This window comes from Cyprinus carpio, chromosome B16 (genome assembly GCF_018340385.1).
Source record: "Cyprinus carpio isolate SPL01 chromosome B16, ASM1834038v1, whole genome shotgun sequence".
NCBI lineage: Eukaryota > Metazoa > Chordata > Actinopteri > Cypriniformes > Cyprinidae > Cyprinus > Cyprinus carpio.
The window spans coordinates 4,566,802-4,586,192 of NC_056612.1; the positions used below are offsets into that span (position 1 = coordinate 4,566,802).

Below are 19,391 nucleotides of genomic sequence, written 5' to 3' on the forward strand. Positions count from 1 at the left end.
ATCTCAGGTCCTGTCCCACACTTGGGACGCCTCAAGGCCCTGGCCCCTTGGAAAGCCCCTCATCTGTACCAGACAGGAATGGATTTGAGGCTGGTCTCCAGGAGGAAGGTAGTCACGATAGACAACTCCAACACAGGTTAGGGAGCTCTGTGCAAGTGCAGACCAGTGATCAGGTCCTGGTCAATCCTGAAGCAGCACTGGCGTATCAATTGCCCGGAAATGATGGCAGTTCTTCTGGCACTCAGAGCCTTTCTGCCAGACCTGAAGGGATACCATGTCTTGGTCTGTTCGGACAACATGATAGTGGTAGCCTACATAAACCACCAAGGGATTGCAGCCCCTGTACAGGCTGGTGAGGCACCTGAGCACAACACAAATTTTGTTCACAGAAGAAACTGCATGTGCCGGGCAGATTGAACCAGGGAGTGGAGAAAGATTCTGGTGAAATGCATTCAGTGGCTACTTTCAATAGGCAGCTGGCTCCACCGGTTTGGCGGACTGAAATGTCATTTGTTCATATAGCTGCACAAACGTGATTCAATCAGGCTTCAGTATTACAGAGAAATGGAGTTTTCCCAAAGTGTCAGCTAAACTAACGCAGTGCTCGTTCCTGTTATCTCAGGGAATTGCGGTTATGTTAGTAATCGAGACAATTTTTTAATGTTTCTAATGTTAAAAGTACTAAAAAACTGAATAAAATTATTATTTCCAGGTCTGTTATTAAGAAAATATAAAATCTTTAAAAGTCATAAACATACCAGTTCATCTAACAGGTTCTTATTTGATGTCTTCAGGATCGATTCCAAATTTTGACAGAAACCACAAAAGTAACGGCTTACTCCGGATAGTTTAAAACCCTGAATGCTTTATTGAAAGTATGTATACATAACACCTCTCCTACAGAACATTACATAATAGTACAATCACTTAGAATAATAACACACTGAAATGCAAAACAGATCCTCAGAACCTGACTGCAATAAACTTAGTCGTAGCCCAGAACTCCACCAGGGCGCTACCGTTACCGTCACCCTGCCTCAGAGCACAAGAAAGTCAAACTCAGACTGAAATGAAACACAAATATTCAGAAGGAAAGGAAAGTTCAGTTGCATAAACCAGAACGTACAACACCACGATTCGGTGAGATCTCGCATATGTGTGAGGGTGTTTCTGCATGCACCTGTTTTGTCTTTTTGTTTGTGCGCGTCACTCCTCGCTAACGGAACAGGTTCGGCTGGTCAGGGAGCAAATAACCTGTACAAGGAGTTTACCTGATGCAGGTGAGAAACGGGTAACATTTGTAAGGGAGGATACATGGCAAGAAATACACACACATATTTATATATCTATAGATTCTTCATATATATGTATACGAAGAGCACATAATTACAGAATGAATCATATTAGGCGAGTGATGACACTCTGAAAACCTAAACCATTAGGGGTACACCTGCGTGTACTAATGCGTCATATGGTACGAAAGTATAAGAAATTCACCAATAGAAAAAAGCATTTAAGAGGCCACTTGCCAAGACATCCGTTATACGATAATACAAGGGAAAAAGCAATAAAGCAAAACAAATAAGTCAACCCAAAATAAAAGCCAATAAAACTAAGAAAAGCTGATGAGTAATCATATATGTCCGAAAAGCATAAAAAAAAAAAAGAAAACATAAAAAGTCAAGATGTGATAATACGAGTAGAAACGAAACCAAAGAGGAGGGAAAAAAAGGAAAAAAAAATAAAAAATCCGGACCAACATCATGGAAACTGAACTCAGAAACATCTGGGAGTCTGTTCTGACGTACTTACCGTGACAAAATCACTCGTCTCACACCGAGAGCCTGAACATTCACTGCAAAAACGACCTCAAGCACGTCACAAACACCTAACGAAGGCAAAGTATGCACGCTGCAGGCCCGTATTTACATGTGGAACGTGACGTCGGCTCATTCGTGTGTCATTAGCATCTTATCGAGCCTAGCTTAGTTTGTCTTCAACCCCGTTACCAAAAAACAACCTGTTTTGCATCCTTTTTCGTAAATCTTACATCTCAAGACTAAAGAATAACAATCCATCACTTCCCGCTCTCAGAATAAAGTACTTTAAGCAATGAAAAATAGTGGGGTCATGATTGGACTCTTCGAATCGAAACGAATATCAATCAGTTAAAAAAATGCCTGTAAATTCAGTCATTTAAAATTGTCGTGAGGGAAACGAAAACAATATCTTATATCTGCTGGTGAAGACACTTACTTTCAAGCTTACGAGGTGGCTAAAAGAAGTTCATGCTGGAAAATAAAGATATGATTTGTTCTCTCTCCGACACGTGCGAGAGTTTGCACTTTTTTTTGTCCCCTCGCTGAGTCAATATTGTACAGAACACAAAGCAAGCCTGAGGCCTTGATTCATTCACAATAATAAATTAAAGCCGTAATAAATAACGATCTGAGTGATGTTTGTCCATGTGTGTGTGTGTGGGTGGGTGTGGCTTCAGGAGGCAGTCATCCACTCAGGATGCAGTGTAGGGGAGGGGGAGGAGCTTGAGCCAAGGAGGGGCGTGTCCTCAGCGAGGCATGTAGCGTGTGCGTTTGGCGCCGCCACACGGATGTGAAGTCAGATGATGAAGGGCAGCCGCCGGCTTCATGTGTCCGCTGCGCTGCGGGTGGGGATGTGAAACCGCCAGGAAAAAACATCTGTCTGCTGTTAGAATTACTTCATTTCTCTTTCTTCATTCACAAAGTCTATAGTGTGTCTCACTGTATATTTTCCAAAGTGGACATCTGCTCCGGAGTCAACATCAACTGTCCATGCTATAGCACTCTACAGGAGAAGAGAAGCAGAGATGGAGACCAGAACCACAGCAACAGTTTCATTCCTGAATCTGAAATCCATCTGAATTCCAGAAGCATGGGTAAAAGCTATAGTTTAGAGTTGTTAAGATTGTATATGAATCATAAAGTCCAGATTCGACACCTATTTTTTTTTTTTTTTTTTTACTTCACAAATTGGCTAGTTTTCTTTTTATTCCTTATTGATATTCCATATTGGTTTTAGTTTCATGTAGTAGTTATGGAAACTGTGATTTTTGTTCCTGTATCATATCCTACTGAAACAGGAAGTTTAAGCAAGTGTATATGTCACAGTCTTTAGTTTGTCAAAGCCCAACAAAATAATAATTTGCTACTTGCCATTCAAAACATACAGTATATATTATGAATATTAAGTTGTTTGAGAATGCAGAGAGATCGCAGTGCCCTTTGTCTTTTTAGTGTGAATTTCTTGTCGTAATTCTCAGATTAGTGAAAATTTCTCTGCAGAATCATGGGTAATGTAGTTTATTAGGTGTTCTGCTGTTGAGCATGAATGCGGTTGAAATAAGTGTGTGTATATATATATATATATATATACACACAGTGCCCTCCACAATTATTGCCACCCCTGTTTAAGATGTGGTCGTGGACTTCTAAAAATTCTCCTTTTTTTTTAAACAACATAGAACCCAAATGCAAAAAAAAAGAAAAAAATCCAACCTTTTATTTAAGTACATTACTTTGGTGGTAAAAAAAAAGAAAAAAAAATCACACATTTAGAAAAAAAAAAAAACTTGAAATCATGTGTCCCACAATTATTGGCACCCCTGAAAAATTTAATTGATTTTTTTTTAAATTTTTTTTTTTTTAGTTGCTAAAGTTGGTCAGGGTATCTAGGAACTTTTAATTAGTAATTCATGACCTGGGGTATAAATATGATGTGAGACAGAGGCCTAATTCTCTTACCGATTTGTCAACATGGCAAAGACAAGAGAACACACCATTCAAGTGAGGCAGATGTGTGTCGACCTTCATAAGTCAGGCAATGGCTACAAGAAAATATCCACTCGCCTTAACTTGCCCGTATCTACAGTCAGAGAAGTTTAAAACAACTGGAACAGTGACAAACAAGGCTGGAAGGGGTCCCAAGTTTATCTTGCCACAACGCACAGTGAGGAGGATAGTAAGAGAAGTAAAAAAAACTGTCACAGAATTGCATCAAAGAGTGGCATCTTGGGGTCACAAAGTCTCCAAAACAACCATCAGACGCTCTCTACATGCCAACAAGCTGTTTGGGAGGCATGCAAGGAAAAAGCCTTTTCTCACTAACACTCACAAACATAAACGTCTGGAGTTTGCTAAGCGGCACTGGGACTTCAACTGGGATCGTGTGCTTTGGTCAGATGAGACTAAGATTGAGCTTTTTGGCAACAAACACTCTAAGTGGGTCTGGCGTAAAACAAAAGATGAGTATGCCGAAAAGCACCTCATGCCCCACCGTGAAGTATGGTGGAGGATCTGCGATGCTGTGGGCCTGTTTCTCTTCCAAAGGCCCTGGGAACCTTGTTAGGGTGCATGGCATTATAAACGCTTTGAACTACCAGGACATTTTAAATAAAAACCTGATGGCCTCTGCCAGAAAGCTGAAGATGGGTCGTCAGCAGGATAATGATCCAAAACATGTGGCAAAATCTACACAAAAATGGTTCAGCAGTCACAAACTCAAGGTCCTCCCATGGCCATCTCAGTCCCCAGACCTCAACCCAATCGAAAACCTGTGGGGCGAGCTAAAGAGGAAAGTGCATAAGAGAGGACCCAGGACACTGGATGATCTAGAAAGATTGTGCAAAGAAGAATGGTCAAAGATCCCTCTCTGTGTTCTCCAATCTTGTCAAATGTTATAGGAGGAGATTAAGGGCTGTCTTGGTGGCAAAAGAGGGTTGTACAAAGTATTAACATCAGTGGTGCCAATAATTGTGGGACACATGATTTCAAGTTTTTTTTTCTAAATTTGTGTTTTGTTTTGTTTTTACCACCAAAGTAATGTACTTAAATAAAAGGTTGGATTTTTCTCTTTTTTTGCATTTGGGTTCTATGTTGTTTAAAAAAAAAGGAGAATTTTTAGAAGTCCACGACCACATCTTAAACAGGGGTGCCAATAATTGTGGAGGGCACCGTGTGTATATATATATATATATATAAACATGAAAATGCGAACAGAAGGCTTCAATAAATATCAAAAAGCATATATACCATCAACTAAGAACTTGGTAGTTCAGTTGGTCTGTCTTTCTTGATTAAAAAAGTAATTAAAAATCAGGCAGAAATTCAGAACTGTAATTTTTCACTGTATTTATCTGAGAACGTTGCATTATGAGTACACTAGCATATAGATGTTAGGCTCAGATCTAATTTAAATTTCATTGCATTTCAGTTTGTAATGCAAACAGCCAGGTGCACACTAAAATTTATTTAACTTTATATTTTCATTTTAGTATCATGACAATCCTACTTAATACTTTAATTTCGGCAACTAGCTGAAATAAAATAAGTTCAATTTTTTTATTAAATTAGATTTTATTTCAAGTTACAATTTATTTATTTATGTATATGGTTATAGTTTTAGTTAACTATAATAACCTCATCTGGGTAGTGGACGTGTTGCTTGTCCATTTATTTATTTTTTAATTAACATCAAGATTTCAGGTTTACTATTTTTTGTTTTATTTGAATGTGTAAAGGAAAGTGCATATTTAAGTTTAAATCATTAACTACAAACAATTTGTTTTTGCCTTCGCTAGTTCATTTTAAATGTCCCAGTGGTGACTTTTAAAAGTAGTACAAATATCAATCTCTTACTCGTATGAGCTCATAAAATCTGCATGCATAATAATTAGAAAATAATTAACAAAATGCTGTTTAAATTTGTTTACCAGCCAAATATTTTTCAGATGGAGTTTAGCAATTTTACGTTACAACAAACGAGCAGCATGTTGACTGATGAGGAGGTTCATACCGGTGAGCCCCTCGGTCTCCTGGGAGTCCAGAAAGGGTGCGGGACCCCAGACCCTCACGGTGCCGTCATCCGAGGCGCTGGCCATGAGGCCCGGCAGCGCGGGGTTCCAGCTCACGCAGTTGACCGTGCGAGTGTGACCCGTCAGCTCAGCTATGGGCAGCTCGCTGCGCTTGTGCCAGATGTACACTTTGTGGTCTAGAGAGAACACACATATCACAAACCCCTTTAGCTCTCTTCTGGATGCGTTCAGTCCGTTATACTGAGACGCAGACGTCCTTACCTTCACTGCCACTGGCGATAAAGTCTTCGTTGTAGCCGCCAAAGCAGGAGTGGATGGTGTAGAAGCCCTGAGTCACACCCTGGTACTTCCTGACTAACACCCGGTCCTGCAGGTCCCACAGATGAACTCCCTGCAGACACCAACACTCAGCGCTGAGACTAAATGACACCCTGACATATGACTTTCATTGTGTGAGCAATAAGTCAAACATTCCTAGCAGTATCACCAAAAACTTATATAATGTGGTAACAGTTTACAAAAAAGTAGTTTTACTCAATAGCAGTAAAAGCATTAGCAGTGAGCAATTTGTTAGACCTGTTCCACACAAAGGGCCATAACTATATCAATATTCCGAAAATTGCAATTAAGAGTTCTATGAGAACATCAGCATTTTTTAAAGTGATTCCCTGAATGCACTTTTATTCACCGAAGTTTAGAATCACACCATAATCTCAGACTGTTGATAACAAATGAATAATAAGTGAGGCATCAGTGCAAAAAAGCTTCACATTATGAAAAACTTGTGCTCTCACACTCACCTGAGTTGCGACATTTAACAGAGCTAATCTCCCGCTCTTTGACACGGTGAAGGACATTATCGGATGGTCCTCTTGAACTCTGTGAGAGACCACAACCAAACTCACACCAACACATCCACCAAAAGCTGTAACAAGATCTAGGAGTGATAAACGCAGTCCACGTACATGTTCCTGTCGGTCAGATCTTCAAAGTTATACCCACGGATGCGCTGGTGTGTATCAGAGGCCAGCACGGTCCTGCCGTCACTCACACACCACAGACACTGAACACGAACCCCCTCCCAGGAGTCCAGCAGGTTTCCGTCCAGATCCTGACCGATAACATCAACACGTCACCATTTACCATCACTTAGCAATGTGTGCCTTAAACTGCACCAGAATTCTCACTGGGTCAATCTCATATTTCACTGCAAAAATATACACACGTACAAGTTTGTTAAAAGGTTTGGTATGAGTGTGTTGAATAAATGAATGCATTTTGATATTTCAATTCAGCAAAGAATCCTGAAATATAAGTTTTTGGTATTTTATTTAAGAGAAGAATTGTTAAATATAATCATTTTAATGTTTATTGTGGAGCAGATAAGCATATTAGTGGAGTTATGATGCTGAAAATTCAGCTTTGATCACAGGAAAGTTATTTTTAATTTTTATAATATATTAAAATATTAATTTTTTTTTTTTATTTTTGATTATATATATGAATATTTTTTTTTTTTCTTTATTTTTGATTTGTTTGATGAGCAGCGCATTTATTTATATGTATACTTAATTATATTTATTTTTTAAATGATTTTTTTATTATTTTAAATGAAAATTAAGCACAAATTCTCTTTATTTTAATGTGAAAAAAAAAAAAATTAAAAAAAGTGTAAGCATTAATCAGTTTTGGATTTGTTCAAGTTTGTTTTGTTTAAGCTGGTTTTAATGTTAGATGGTATTATAAAAATAAAATGACTATTTTCACTCACTATGATTTCTTACTTTTTCCTTTTGATGTCGGGCTGAAATATGACCCGGACATTTGCTAACGAGACTCCCCCAAATCCATGCGAGATCACTGTAACTGTACAGCGGCACTTACACACTGGTAGAACTGGCCTCTCTGACCTCCGGTAACGAAACGCTTGCCGTCTGGATTCCAGGCCACGCTGGTCAGGCTGTCCTCATGGGACTGGCTCATTTTGGTTCTCAGTTCCCCTGTCTGGAGGAGCAGAGCGGCGGATTAGACACGAGACGAGCCGCTGGAAGGAATCTGAGCGGGCGAGACCCTCACCTGCACGTTCCACAGCCAGAGCTCGGAGCAGTCGTCCGGGCCGCACGCTATCAGGTACGTGTCGTCGGGGCTCCAGGCCAGATAGGAAACCCCATAGGCATGACCCTCCAGCGTCTTCAGCTGCTTGAGCTGGTGAGAGTCCTGTCAAAACACCTCAGAACATCAGACTCTCGCATCCAGTGCTGGGTGGAAACTGATCACATGTGATCTGGATTACGTAATCAGATTCCAAAATTAAGTACTTGTGTTTAGATTAATAAAGCAATAAGCCCCAAGAAGCCGTGGTTTACAGTAGAGATGCACGAAATTGGATTATTTTTAATCCTGATAAGGATACCGATATATAATTCTTTTTAATTTTAGTTAGTTTTTAACAAGAACTTATTTGTTAGAATTAAATAAACAACAATAAAGTTCTTTTATAATGACAGTACATTGGAGTTTTGAAAATAACTATATAAACTATATATTAATCACTGCATTCTTTTTTTTTTCTCAGAAAGATGCAGTGGTAACCTTAACATTTTATTTTATGATTTAACATTTGTAAACGGTCTAAAGCAAGAGAGTTGTAAAAATTCTGAAAATCTTTCAGAGCTCATAATTTGTTTAGAAAATATAAAACTATATCAAGAATTATCCACAATGCTGACTTGATCTAATCGCTAGCACATGTGAGTTAATGTATTCCTCTTATCGGCATATTTTTTATAGATTTGATGTTATTTACATTTAAGCCATTATCGGCCGATTCCGATATTGGTCCGATAATATCGTGCATCTCTAGTTTACACTGAATTCATAACAGATTGCGTTGTTAGGAATACTGTTAAAACAGCTTTGAACAAAGCTCAACCAGTTAGAATCAAGGACCAGAACTATCCGTTCTATAAATTACATTTTACAGTACTCATAATCAGATTACAGTTACTTTTTTACTGATTACATTATTCACACGATAGCAATAAATTAATAATAATAGACTGATTCTCCCTAATTCTTCTTACCTAATATCATTTTTAAGACTTAAGTTTAAGGTAATACGTTTCTATTAAGCAACACATTTGCATGTTCACGGTTCTCGTTAATTAATGGTCACATAAAATATTTCATCTTTTTAGTAAGTGTTTTACGTCGATTGTTATTTTAAAACCATTTTTTTCTTTTTTTAAATCTTTATGATTCCATTAAATGAATTATTAGCTAATGTTTAATTGACATATTATATGTGTTTAACAACAGTTCATGTTGTTAATAACAGCAAATCTAACATTTTCTTTTTCTGTGTAATTTTATATCAATATGGTACAATATTATCCTTTTTAAATCAATGTGATAAACGAGTTAGGTCAAAAGTAATCAAAAAGTAGTCTGCTTATATTAACTCTACTGTGTAATGGATTATGTTACCGACTACAACTTTTCTCTTGTAATTTGAAATCAGTACCAGTGGTCTATCCAGCACTGGTTATCTCATGAGGGAAAGGTCACTCACAGGGTCAACCTGCCATATGATGACTGTTGTGTCTTTGGACCCCGAGGCCAGTTTGGTGCCATCGTGGGAGAATTTGCAGAACCAGACTTCATTGCAGTGCTCTGTCAAGATCTGCTGGGTGTAGCAGGGGAACTGTTTCCTGGAGATCACAGTCAACGCATTTTAGAGAGCTCAACTTCGTTAAAGAGCCTACGTCAGACTACACTGACAAATGCAATGCCACAATCTCATATATATGAAAAAACAAACATATATGACCACTGCTCTGTTCCAACACAAAGTGAGCGGAGCCGTTTCAGGACTAATTTTGGTAACAGAGGACAAACATATTCGCTGTTGCTAAGTTAATTAAAACAATAGCATGTAGCCTTCTCAGAATAGTAAACACAACTAACTAACTCACTATCAAAAAGCAGCAAATTAGGAGCTTATTAAGGGAAAACTCCTAACCCTAATCTAAAGTGCTACCAAATATTCAAACGATGCTAGTAGAGCTGATGTCTGACCTTGTTCATATCATTTGCATAAACACCAAACTGTACCTGCTGCACACGTGGTCTATGAGCAGAGACACGTTGTCCAGTCCGCTGTCCAGTTTGGTGTTGTGGTAGAGACAGCGGTCTCTCTGCAGCTCCACGGCCTGCCGCAGGAGCGCCTGCAGACGACGGGGCGGCAGCATCACAGACGGGGGCAGGTACGCTGTGTGAGAGACAGACAGAGACGGAGCAGAGAGGTCACGGAGGGTTAGACTCAGTTTCATCTGAATTCAGCCAACACAGGACATCAAGTCAAAGTCACATCTTGGATTGAGACTACGCAGGTCCCTCCACCCCGATTCAGTTCATCTCCTGGATTGGCTGAACTGAAACAGAACTGACCCGAACCCTAGCTGAAGAAAAGAATTACATGAAACTGTACAAAGGGGGAAAAAAAGAGGAAGGGATGAAGAGAGGAAGAAGTGAACAGAATGAATGAAAAAGTGAATCATATTAATAATGTTTAAACAAATAATAAAAAGAATTCTCAGATAGAAAATTATTTTACCAAAAGGCTTTGACTTTGTTGAATTAACATGAGCACTGCACGTTTCAAAGTCAAAACGCGGCACGGGTGTTTTTATATGAATGTATCTTTTATTAAAGGGAACCGATTGTCTTCAGTAAAGTTTTGATGTCTTTTTCATTTCATCTTTTCTATAATGCCTGATAAAGCAGCGTTCATAAGCGCAGCCGTTACCGGGGAAAACGCTAGTTCTGCCGCTCCTAAAGCGCCTCCTGCTGGCAGAGAGTGAAACTGCACTTTCAAGAAGCCAGTCTGCTGTTTTATATTTACATTATATACATATATATTTCCCCCAGGCGAAGTGCCGCCACACATAGTGTGTAAGTAATTGCATCTTATTGAATTGCTGAATAAACAACATTTTTTTGTGTGTCTATTAACTTGTAACTATAGTCACAAATTATAGCACAGCCTCTCATACCTAAATTCATAAATATTAAACTCACTTTGGGGTGAATTTTAAATCGTTTCAATTAAATAATTAAGCCAATGTTGACATTTCTGTCATGACGTTACACTAACCTCTAATATGAAAAACTGGCCATTTATTAAGATCTTTAATAAGAACATTTTCGTCATTTTCATTATTAACTGTAAAGTTTTCAACAAAACATTGTCATGGACATATTTTAACTGGTAAACACTTTAACCCTCTTGTTGTGTTTCAGTCGTTTTGACCCGGAGAGGATTTTACTAATTTCTACTGACTTTATGTTTGTACTTTTTTTGTATTTTTCACTTTGTTACACTTGTGGCTTTCCCGCTCAAAAATAATCAGCCTACAAAGAAAATTGCTTGAAAATCTCTCATTATGCTATTTTATTACCAACTTTTGGATTTATTGGACTGTTAATCAACTTGTTTTCTTTCAATTAACACAGGTTTTGTATTTCTTTTTCGAACTGATTTATTGATTTATGTGATTCATTGATCTGAACATTGCCAAAACTATCCATAAATTATTATTTTTCACTCAAAAACTGCTCAGATAAAAACTAAATACAAAACCTGTTCTAACTGAAAGAAAACAATTTGACAATTTTTAAAAAGGCCAGTCCCTCTAATATCACACCCGTTACTGTTGCTCTCTAATAATATCTCTTTAACTGACAACAGTTCCTGAACGACATCATCCTCCAGGAAGTGACATCAACAGCACTAACATCAGTAAGGTTCAGCAATGAGCGTTTTGTTGAATTTGTTGTTAAAATATCCAGTTTGCTCAAACTACATAAGACAGCAACATTCACATAACACTAAAATAAACCTCAACATCCCGCTTCAGCTCTTTATTTCAGTCCTGTTAGCAATCATGTTGATGTATAATAAATAATTAATTAACAAATCAATATGCTCAAGTGTCCAAATGATCACAGAATGTTTCTAAAGGTCTGTTTGATATCTCCCCTAAATGTGTTTGTTATAGCTACAGGAGTCAACGGCCGGATGAGCAGAGCCGTATGTGTTCATGTGAACTCACTCTGCAGCTTGTCAAGGAGTTTGGATCGTGAAGCCGTCCCTTTGCCTTCCCACTCAGCTTTAGCTCGCAGGTCATCGGGAAGACTGCACATCAGGTACCTACAGCAGACACCGTGATGAACAACAGCACACACTGATCAAATCAGGCCGGAGCCACAGAGCGCTTTCAACTGTAAGCGTTCATTAGATTAGACAAACACAAAACACACATGGGACACAGGAAGGGTCAATTCTGAATCTGGATTAATATTCTGCAAATCACATCATGATTAACCCTTTTACTATTCTCACTGAATAAGTGTTATTTTGGTATAATTTGTATACTATTATGGTTTTTGTTTATATTTTGAATTAGATTTTTTATTTTTATTTTATGGAAGATTGTTTTTCCTTCCACTGAATAAAAAAGTTAAAAGTAATTGTGACTTTCTCTCACAATTCTGACATTTATTCGCATGTCTTGCAATAGTGACTTTTTGCTCAGAATTGCGTGATGTAAACTCATTATTGTAAGAAAATGAAAAATGCAATTGCGAGTTCATATCTCACAATTCTGAGAAAGGAAGGCAGAACTGTGGGATATAAAATCGCAATTGGGTTTTGCATAAAATGAGTGATTATTTTTGTTTTTTTTTGTTTTTTTTATGTTTTTTTATAGATTTTTTTTTTTTTTTTTTTTTTTTTTTTTTAAATTAAATCAAAATGAGAAAGGTTTGCTTTGACAACTAGCTGAAATAAAATCATTTTAAAAGTTCTTTAAAAAAATCATTTGGTTTTAGTTTTTCATTGGTGATAATAATCCTGCACTGAGGTCTAAAATCAGTCAAAATTAACTTTTTCATGACCTACTTGACTCCTGAAAATAAATGGGTCATTTTTTTGCTTCTGGGCTTTTGAAGTCAACACCTTTTGCAAACAGATTTTATTGCTATAACATGACCTACTTCCAAAAGAAACAGAACAGACGTAGAGTGGGACTTAATTTTAGAAAAGCGGGGCAACTTTGGTTTTGATTTAATTTTGATTTCATGTTGACTTTAAAGTTATTTTTTACATGTGAAATAAGAAACAGCGCTGTGCTGCTTTTGGCAAGCTCAACAAAAAACTAACTATTTTAAGATGATGTACACTACAGGTAAAACGTTTTTGAACAGTAAGATTTTTAATGTTTTTCGAAGCCTGCATTTATTTGATCCAAAGCTTTAAATATTGATTATAATCATAAATGTTTCTTGAACAGCAAATCAGCATATTAGAATGATTTCTGAAGATCATGTGACACTGAAGACTGCAGTAATGATGCTGAAAATACAGTTTTGATCACAGAAATACATTACAGTTTAAAATACATTCAAATAGAAAGCAGTTCTTTTAAAACAGTAAAAATATTTCACAATATTACTGCTTAAAACTTACTGTTCTTACTGTTCAAAACTTTTGACTGGTAGTGTAGTTATGTTACATGAACAGAAAATTATGCATAATTTAATAATACACAGGCAGAATTTCTTTCAGTTGCCTTCTTATGACAGGACACCTATGAATAAAACATTCAAACAAACGAGGAAATGACTTCGCTGTTCTAATGCCCCCAAAACAGTAGTGAAGTGTGATACCCGCTGAGGACGTGGATGCGCTCAGTGTTGTACTTCAGGGGCGTGAGTTCGGCTCGGAGCACCTGCAGCGCTTCTAGAATCTTCCCGTCCTCCAGATACTCCAGATACTTCTGCTGCAGGAGCAGGAACTTCATCCGCTGCACACACACACACACAGGAGAACATCAGTCAGGCGTTCACACACCGGACGGTGGAGATGCTCAGAGGACTTTGGACTCTTACCACCACAGCGCTGGGAGAATGCATCAGTGCTTTCAGCTCGTTGAGGTCGCTCTCGGCCTGTTAGAAACCACAGACGGATTAACTGAGTGTTCACAAGCTGACAAACCCTTATTGCTTGTTTGGCTCGTTGTGACCCACATGACCATTACATACACGAAAAGGGCAAAGTTTAGAAACACACACAAGGTGTAATCCTACTAGCTATTTATGGGAATCATAAGCAGTTTAATGATTCTGGTTCCCGATTAGATTTCTCCGAACTGTTTTAATGGGGTATTTAACCCAAATATGAATATTTGCTGGAAATATCCACACCAAACAACTTGCTTAAAATACATTGATTAAAAAGACGGATGATGCACGCACACGGCAGACAGAGAGCAAGACGAATAAAGGCTGTCATCATGACAATGTTATTCAGATGTGTATCCGAGTAATACCATGCCATTCTTTAAACTACTTTAGTGCTATGGAAGTGCTATTGTAAACGCATGCATGGTATTAAAATCCGAGGCCATTAATGTTACAGCATTCATGTCAGATTCAGAACATGTTGAGAGTGAACAAAACATTCCGGCGGTCTCTCATCTGCATGCCACGATGTTAAGACATTTCCTAGACTGGCCACACGAAGACTCACCTTTTCCCATTCCCCCTCCATCACATGATTCCTGAACTTGGTAGCAGCAGGATGCTCAAGTCTGCAGCCCGATTCCTGCATCAACAGGTCCACAGTTTGACTGAAACAGGAGAGATGTTAATGAATGTTGTGAAGTGAATTCAAACTCCTTTCACATGATAGCCTCAGGATTACAGAACTGATTCAGAATTTTATACTTCACACACACACACACACACACACACACACACACACACACACACACACACACACACACACACACACACACACACACACACACACACACAGAGAGAGAGAGCTCCAATCTCCTAGCAACAAGAAGTCAGTGTTTGATTCATGAACACAATAATTAACACATAAACTCCTGAATGTGTCATTTTACTTTTCTACACCAAAAGAGAACAGGACAGTTTATGCTAGGCAAGACATACTGAAATAAGAATATTTTACCTTGCTTTTACCTCGTCAACAATAACAACTGAACTAGTAAACTAATAAACTAGACATGTATATATACACATGTGCTTTTTTTAACTTATCAAACTCAGATTTTATTCAAAAACAGTTCTTGTTTGTCATTGTTCTTTTTGTTATTTGAAGGTCTTGTGTACTCTGTCCAGTCCTGGCTCTTTGAGTTCTGTAGCAACATTAAATTATACTGTACTGGCTAAAACAATATTATATTATAGAGTGTCTGGTCATTTAGAGAAACAATAGCATGAAAATACAAAAATACCACTGCAACAGTCATGACAACACAAAAACACCACTGGCACGGTTATAAAAACACTGCTGACGTCTTCATGCAAGCAAAAAAAAAAAAAAAAAAAAAACCACCACTAAAAACTTTAAAAGAATCAACTGACACGCAACTGACATTCAAACACTGTCATAAAAATATAACACCAATGATTAAAAAACACTACTGACACCATCATAACACAATAACACCACTGACGTGTCAAAAACACTGCTGATATCTTCATGAAAAACAAAAAAACACCACTAAAAAACTTGATCATGAAATCATGAAGACACAATAACAGCACTGAAATCTAAAAAAAATCTACTGACACCATCACAAAAGCACCACTGACACTTACTGAAAAAACAATAACACCACTGACATGGTACAAAAACACCACTGACACCATCATGATGAAAGCACAACAACACCACTGAAGTCTAAAAATAACACTGACACCATCACTGAAGCACACTGACAACACTGACACTGTTGTGAACACAGTAACACCACTGACATGTGACAAAACACCACTAATAAAAATAATCAACACAATCAAACAGCATATTACAAAAACACTACTGACACCATCATGACAACACAAAAACACCACTGACATGATCATGAAGACAAAATAAAAGCAGTGAAATCTAAAAAAAAGAAAATCTTACATCTTAAATTTTACAAAAATCCACTGATACCATCACAAAAGCACCACTGACACAGGTTTGAAAACAACAACAGCACTGACATTACAAGAAGCCTACTGACACCATCATGAAAAGACAAAAACACCACTAATCAGAATAAAAAAAAAAATCCACTGACATGTTACAAAATAGTAATATTACGATCACTACTGATACTGTTATTAAAAAAAACTGACTTGGTACAAAAACACGACTGACACCATCGTGCCGACACACGAACACCACTGACACTGTTGTGAAAACAATAACAGCAGCACTGACACGTGACAAGAACCATCGTTAAAAGACTAAAACATCAGTGACACCTAAAAACACAACTGACAGCAAGCTGAACACACAAACACGCCACGGACAGCATCATGGCTTCATGTCGCCTGACCAATCCGATAATAACCCGCGGATAAGGCGCTGATCGCGGCTGAGCTTCACTTACTTGAGTCCCAGCCCGTGGAGATGCTGTCCGATCAGCCGGATCACGTCCTCGTCGCTCTGGGACAGTCGTTTCTTCTTCTTCGTGCTGGTGTCAGACGCCGGGCTCTCGGTGGACGGCAGCCCGTTATTCGCGGAGGACTGCAGCCCGTTGGAGTGCACTGCTCCCGCGGCGGAGGACGAGGACTCTCCGTTCCTGCAGGACAGCTGCGGCTCCGGCTCCGGCTCCTGTCCTCCGGTCCCGTTGGCCTGCATCTTATAAAACGCGTTTACAGCGGCGGATCTGCGCGACTGCGAGCTGTGATTGAGACGGATGGCCGAGCGCTGGTGGGGGGTTGGGAGAGACGCCGCAGAGAGGCCCGTGATCCCGGCAGCAGACGCCCCGCTCTCTCCTGCTCCCTCCGCCGCCGAGCCTCGGCTTTTCTTCCGCGGGGGCGGCGAAGCTCCGCCGGTTTCCGAGTCGGAGGAGGAGGCAGCGGAGGCCAGAGTTTCCTCGCCGGCGATGTCAGAGTCGAGACGCCTCGCAGGCTCGATATCAGCGCGATTACAGACACGGAAGCCGCCGCCGCTCGCTCTTGTTATTGTTTGTCAGAGAACAGCTGCAGGTCCATTACGGACGTCGGTCGGTGCGCGATGACGTCACCGGAAGCGCCGCAACAACCTTGAACTCTCTAGAATCATGAAGCCACTCTCAAGAATAGTGCTGGCTTCAAGTCTGTTATACAGTCTGTTACAGTACTGATGCTGTCAGATAGTAATACAGTGATACTTTAATACTTTCTGAATGATTAACGCAATGAAGTGATATTACAACAAGCTTGTTAATACCTAGGTATTAAAACAAACAAACAAACAAAAACTACAACAACAACAAAAAGCTGGTTGGCTGGTTTTAGCTGGTCATCCAGCCTGGTCTAGGCTGGGAGACCAGCTGAAACAACCAGCTAAATCCAGTTTGACCAGCCTGGGAGACCAGCTAAAACCAGCTACTTCCAGTTTAAACCAGCTAAGACCAGCCAACCAGTTTAGGCTGGTTTTAGCTGTTTTGTTAGTTTTTTCTGCAGGGACATGGTACTTCTCCAGTTGACTTACAGAATAGTTTTGTATCCGATAATACCGTTACCGATAATGCTGGTATGACTGTTTTCACACGGTAAATAGGCCTACCAATATTTATATATAACACATTGTCAAAAATATAAAATAATTAAGCTGTGTCTACAAAACTATAGTAATATCATGGTAATTTTGGTATGTTTTCATGCGTTTTGGTATGTGCTTTTAAATAAACAGTCAATATGCTAATAATATGCATGCTAGTTAATAGTGAGAACTGGTCCTGAAAATAAAGTGTTACCCTAATATTTTTAAAGATTTTTTTTTTTTTTTTTGCTTTTGAAGGCTATGTTGGTCTGGATTTTACAGTGTTTGCGAGGTGTAGTGAACATACTGTACAATGCGGATGTTTCTGGGGACAGGAGAGCAAAAACCGGGACTTTAAAATCTTCTTCATTTATGATTTTGCTGAAAAAGTTGGTTTGCTGGTCTCCCAGAACAAGTGCCTAAAACTCCTCCAAAACCAGACCAGCAAACCATCTTGGGCTGGTTTTAACAACTATATCAAGGGAGTAATGCAAACATTGTTAATGAACGATTTGCCCAAACAGCTGTCAACTGTTAACTATTCTCAAAGAATCCTAAATATCAGCTTTCCTCGAAACAGCAGAACTTTATATGTTGCTTTAATTATTTTGTTGATGACAGTGTTGTAATACCACATCACCAAACTTTTAATGTAGGAGTAGCTGTGGAATTTGGTCAGCCATTATGTTGAATAAATTCAAAAACGCTTTTAAATTAAACATTTCAAATCGAAACATTTAAAATAATCAAACTCAGCCAGCATTTGGTAACGGATCATTCAAAGTGCCTTTTATTCCATATCTAAGGATAATTCAAAAATATCAAATTTTAGCAAAATCCTGCATCAAACCACAGCGATTGGCCACAATGTCATGCCTTCATAAACCATTTCAACATCTGAAAGTCAAAATCAAACACATTTCTGCTTACCGACAGAGAAGGTCCCTGACACTGGTAATAAATGAACTGTCTGGCCAGTTTAAAGACACACCGATCCAGCCTCTAGCGTCCTGTCTCTGTGTACAATACTCTTTAACTACAACTTTACATCATAATATAAAAATATGACTTGCTGGGAGAAGAGGGCTCTTTTGAAAACTGTACCGGAGAGCAGAATGCCGTAAAAGAATAAACTATTGCACATTCATCTAATCCTTGAGGAAAGACACCGTGGAGAATATATTCTGAACTAAGAAACGTTCATCCCTGCAATACTGCCCATGAACCGTTCACAGTGATACTCATACACCTCTGCTATACGTGCATCCTCAGAGTACCACAAACTGACGCACACAGTGGCATGTATTTGGCACACGAGAAACACTAGAACGTACGTATAATGGGGTCCAAAAGTCTGAGACCCCCAGTGAAAGTGCTTTGGGTTTTATTTGTAGAATTTAGTACAGTATTTTTTATCACTAATTACACTGACAGTATAATAATTTTAGTAAAACATAATGGGGTCAAAAGTTTACACCCCCCTTTAAGATTCTGCTAAATGTTAAATATTTTGCCAAAATAAAAGGGATCATACAAAATGCATGTTATTGTTTATTTAGTACTGACCTGAATAAGATATTTCACATAAAAGGTGTTTATATATAGTCCACAAGAGAAAACAATGACTGTATGATTTTGAGATGCATCTTTTCACACTGAGGACAACTGAGGGACTCATACACAACTATTACAGAAGGTTCAAACTCTCACTGATGCTCCAGAAGGAGAAACCATGCATGAAGACCCGGGAGGTGAAATTTTTTTGAATTTGAAGATCAAGGTAAATTTAATTCATTTTGTCTTCTGGGAAACATGTTACTATTGTCTGTGGCCTCTGAAGGGCAGTACTAAATGAAAAAAAAAAAAAAAATCTCTCTCTCTAAAGATGGATCTCAAAATCACAGTCATTGTTGGAAAGGGTTCAAA

General features: G+C 38.6%; 1 protein-coding gene across 2 annotated transcripts; it reads right to left on the reverse strand.

Annotated features, from left to right (window-relative positions):
• Positions 1-845: 845 nt before the first annotated feature.
• Positions 846-17,165, reverse strand: LOC109061726 (WD repeat-containing protein 26-like). Of its 2 annotated transcripts, XM_042740397.1 has the most exons (15): positions 16,327-17,165; positions 14,439-14,538; positions 13,799-13,855; positions 13,577-13,713; positions 11,962-12,059; positions 10,326-10,331; positions 9,962-10,118; positions 9,420-9,558; positions 7,925-8,065; positions 7,733-7,852; positions 6,814-6,959; positions 6,649-6,727; positions 6,110-6,239; positions 5,830-6,024; positions 846-2,823 (listed from the first exon to the last, which is right to left on the reverse strand). In XM_042740397.1, exons 1-15 carry the CDS (start codon positions 16,575-16,577, stop codon positions 2,801-2,803), a joined length of 1,779 nt encoding a protein of 592 aa, XP_042596331.1. In that variant the 5' UTR covers positions 16,578-17,165; the 3' UTR covers positions 846-2,800. The 2 variants fall into 2 exon arrangements, with proteins under 2 accessions (XP_042596331.1, XP_042596332.1); XM_042740398.1 differs by lacking the exon at positions 10,326-10,331 and having other exon boundaries at positions 16,327-17,163.
• Between the last annotated feature and the right edge of the window lie 2,226 nt (positions 17,166-19,391).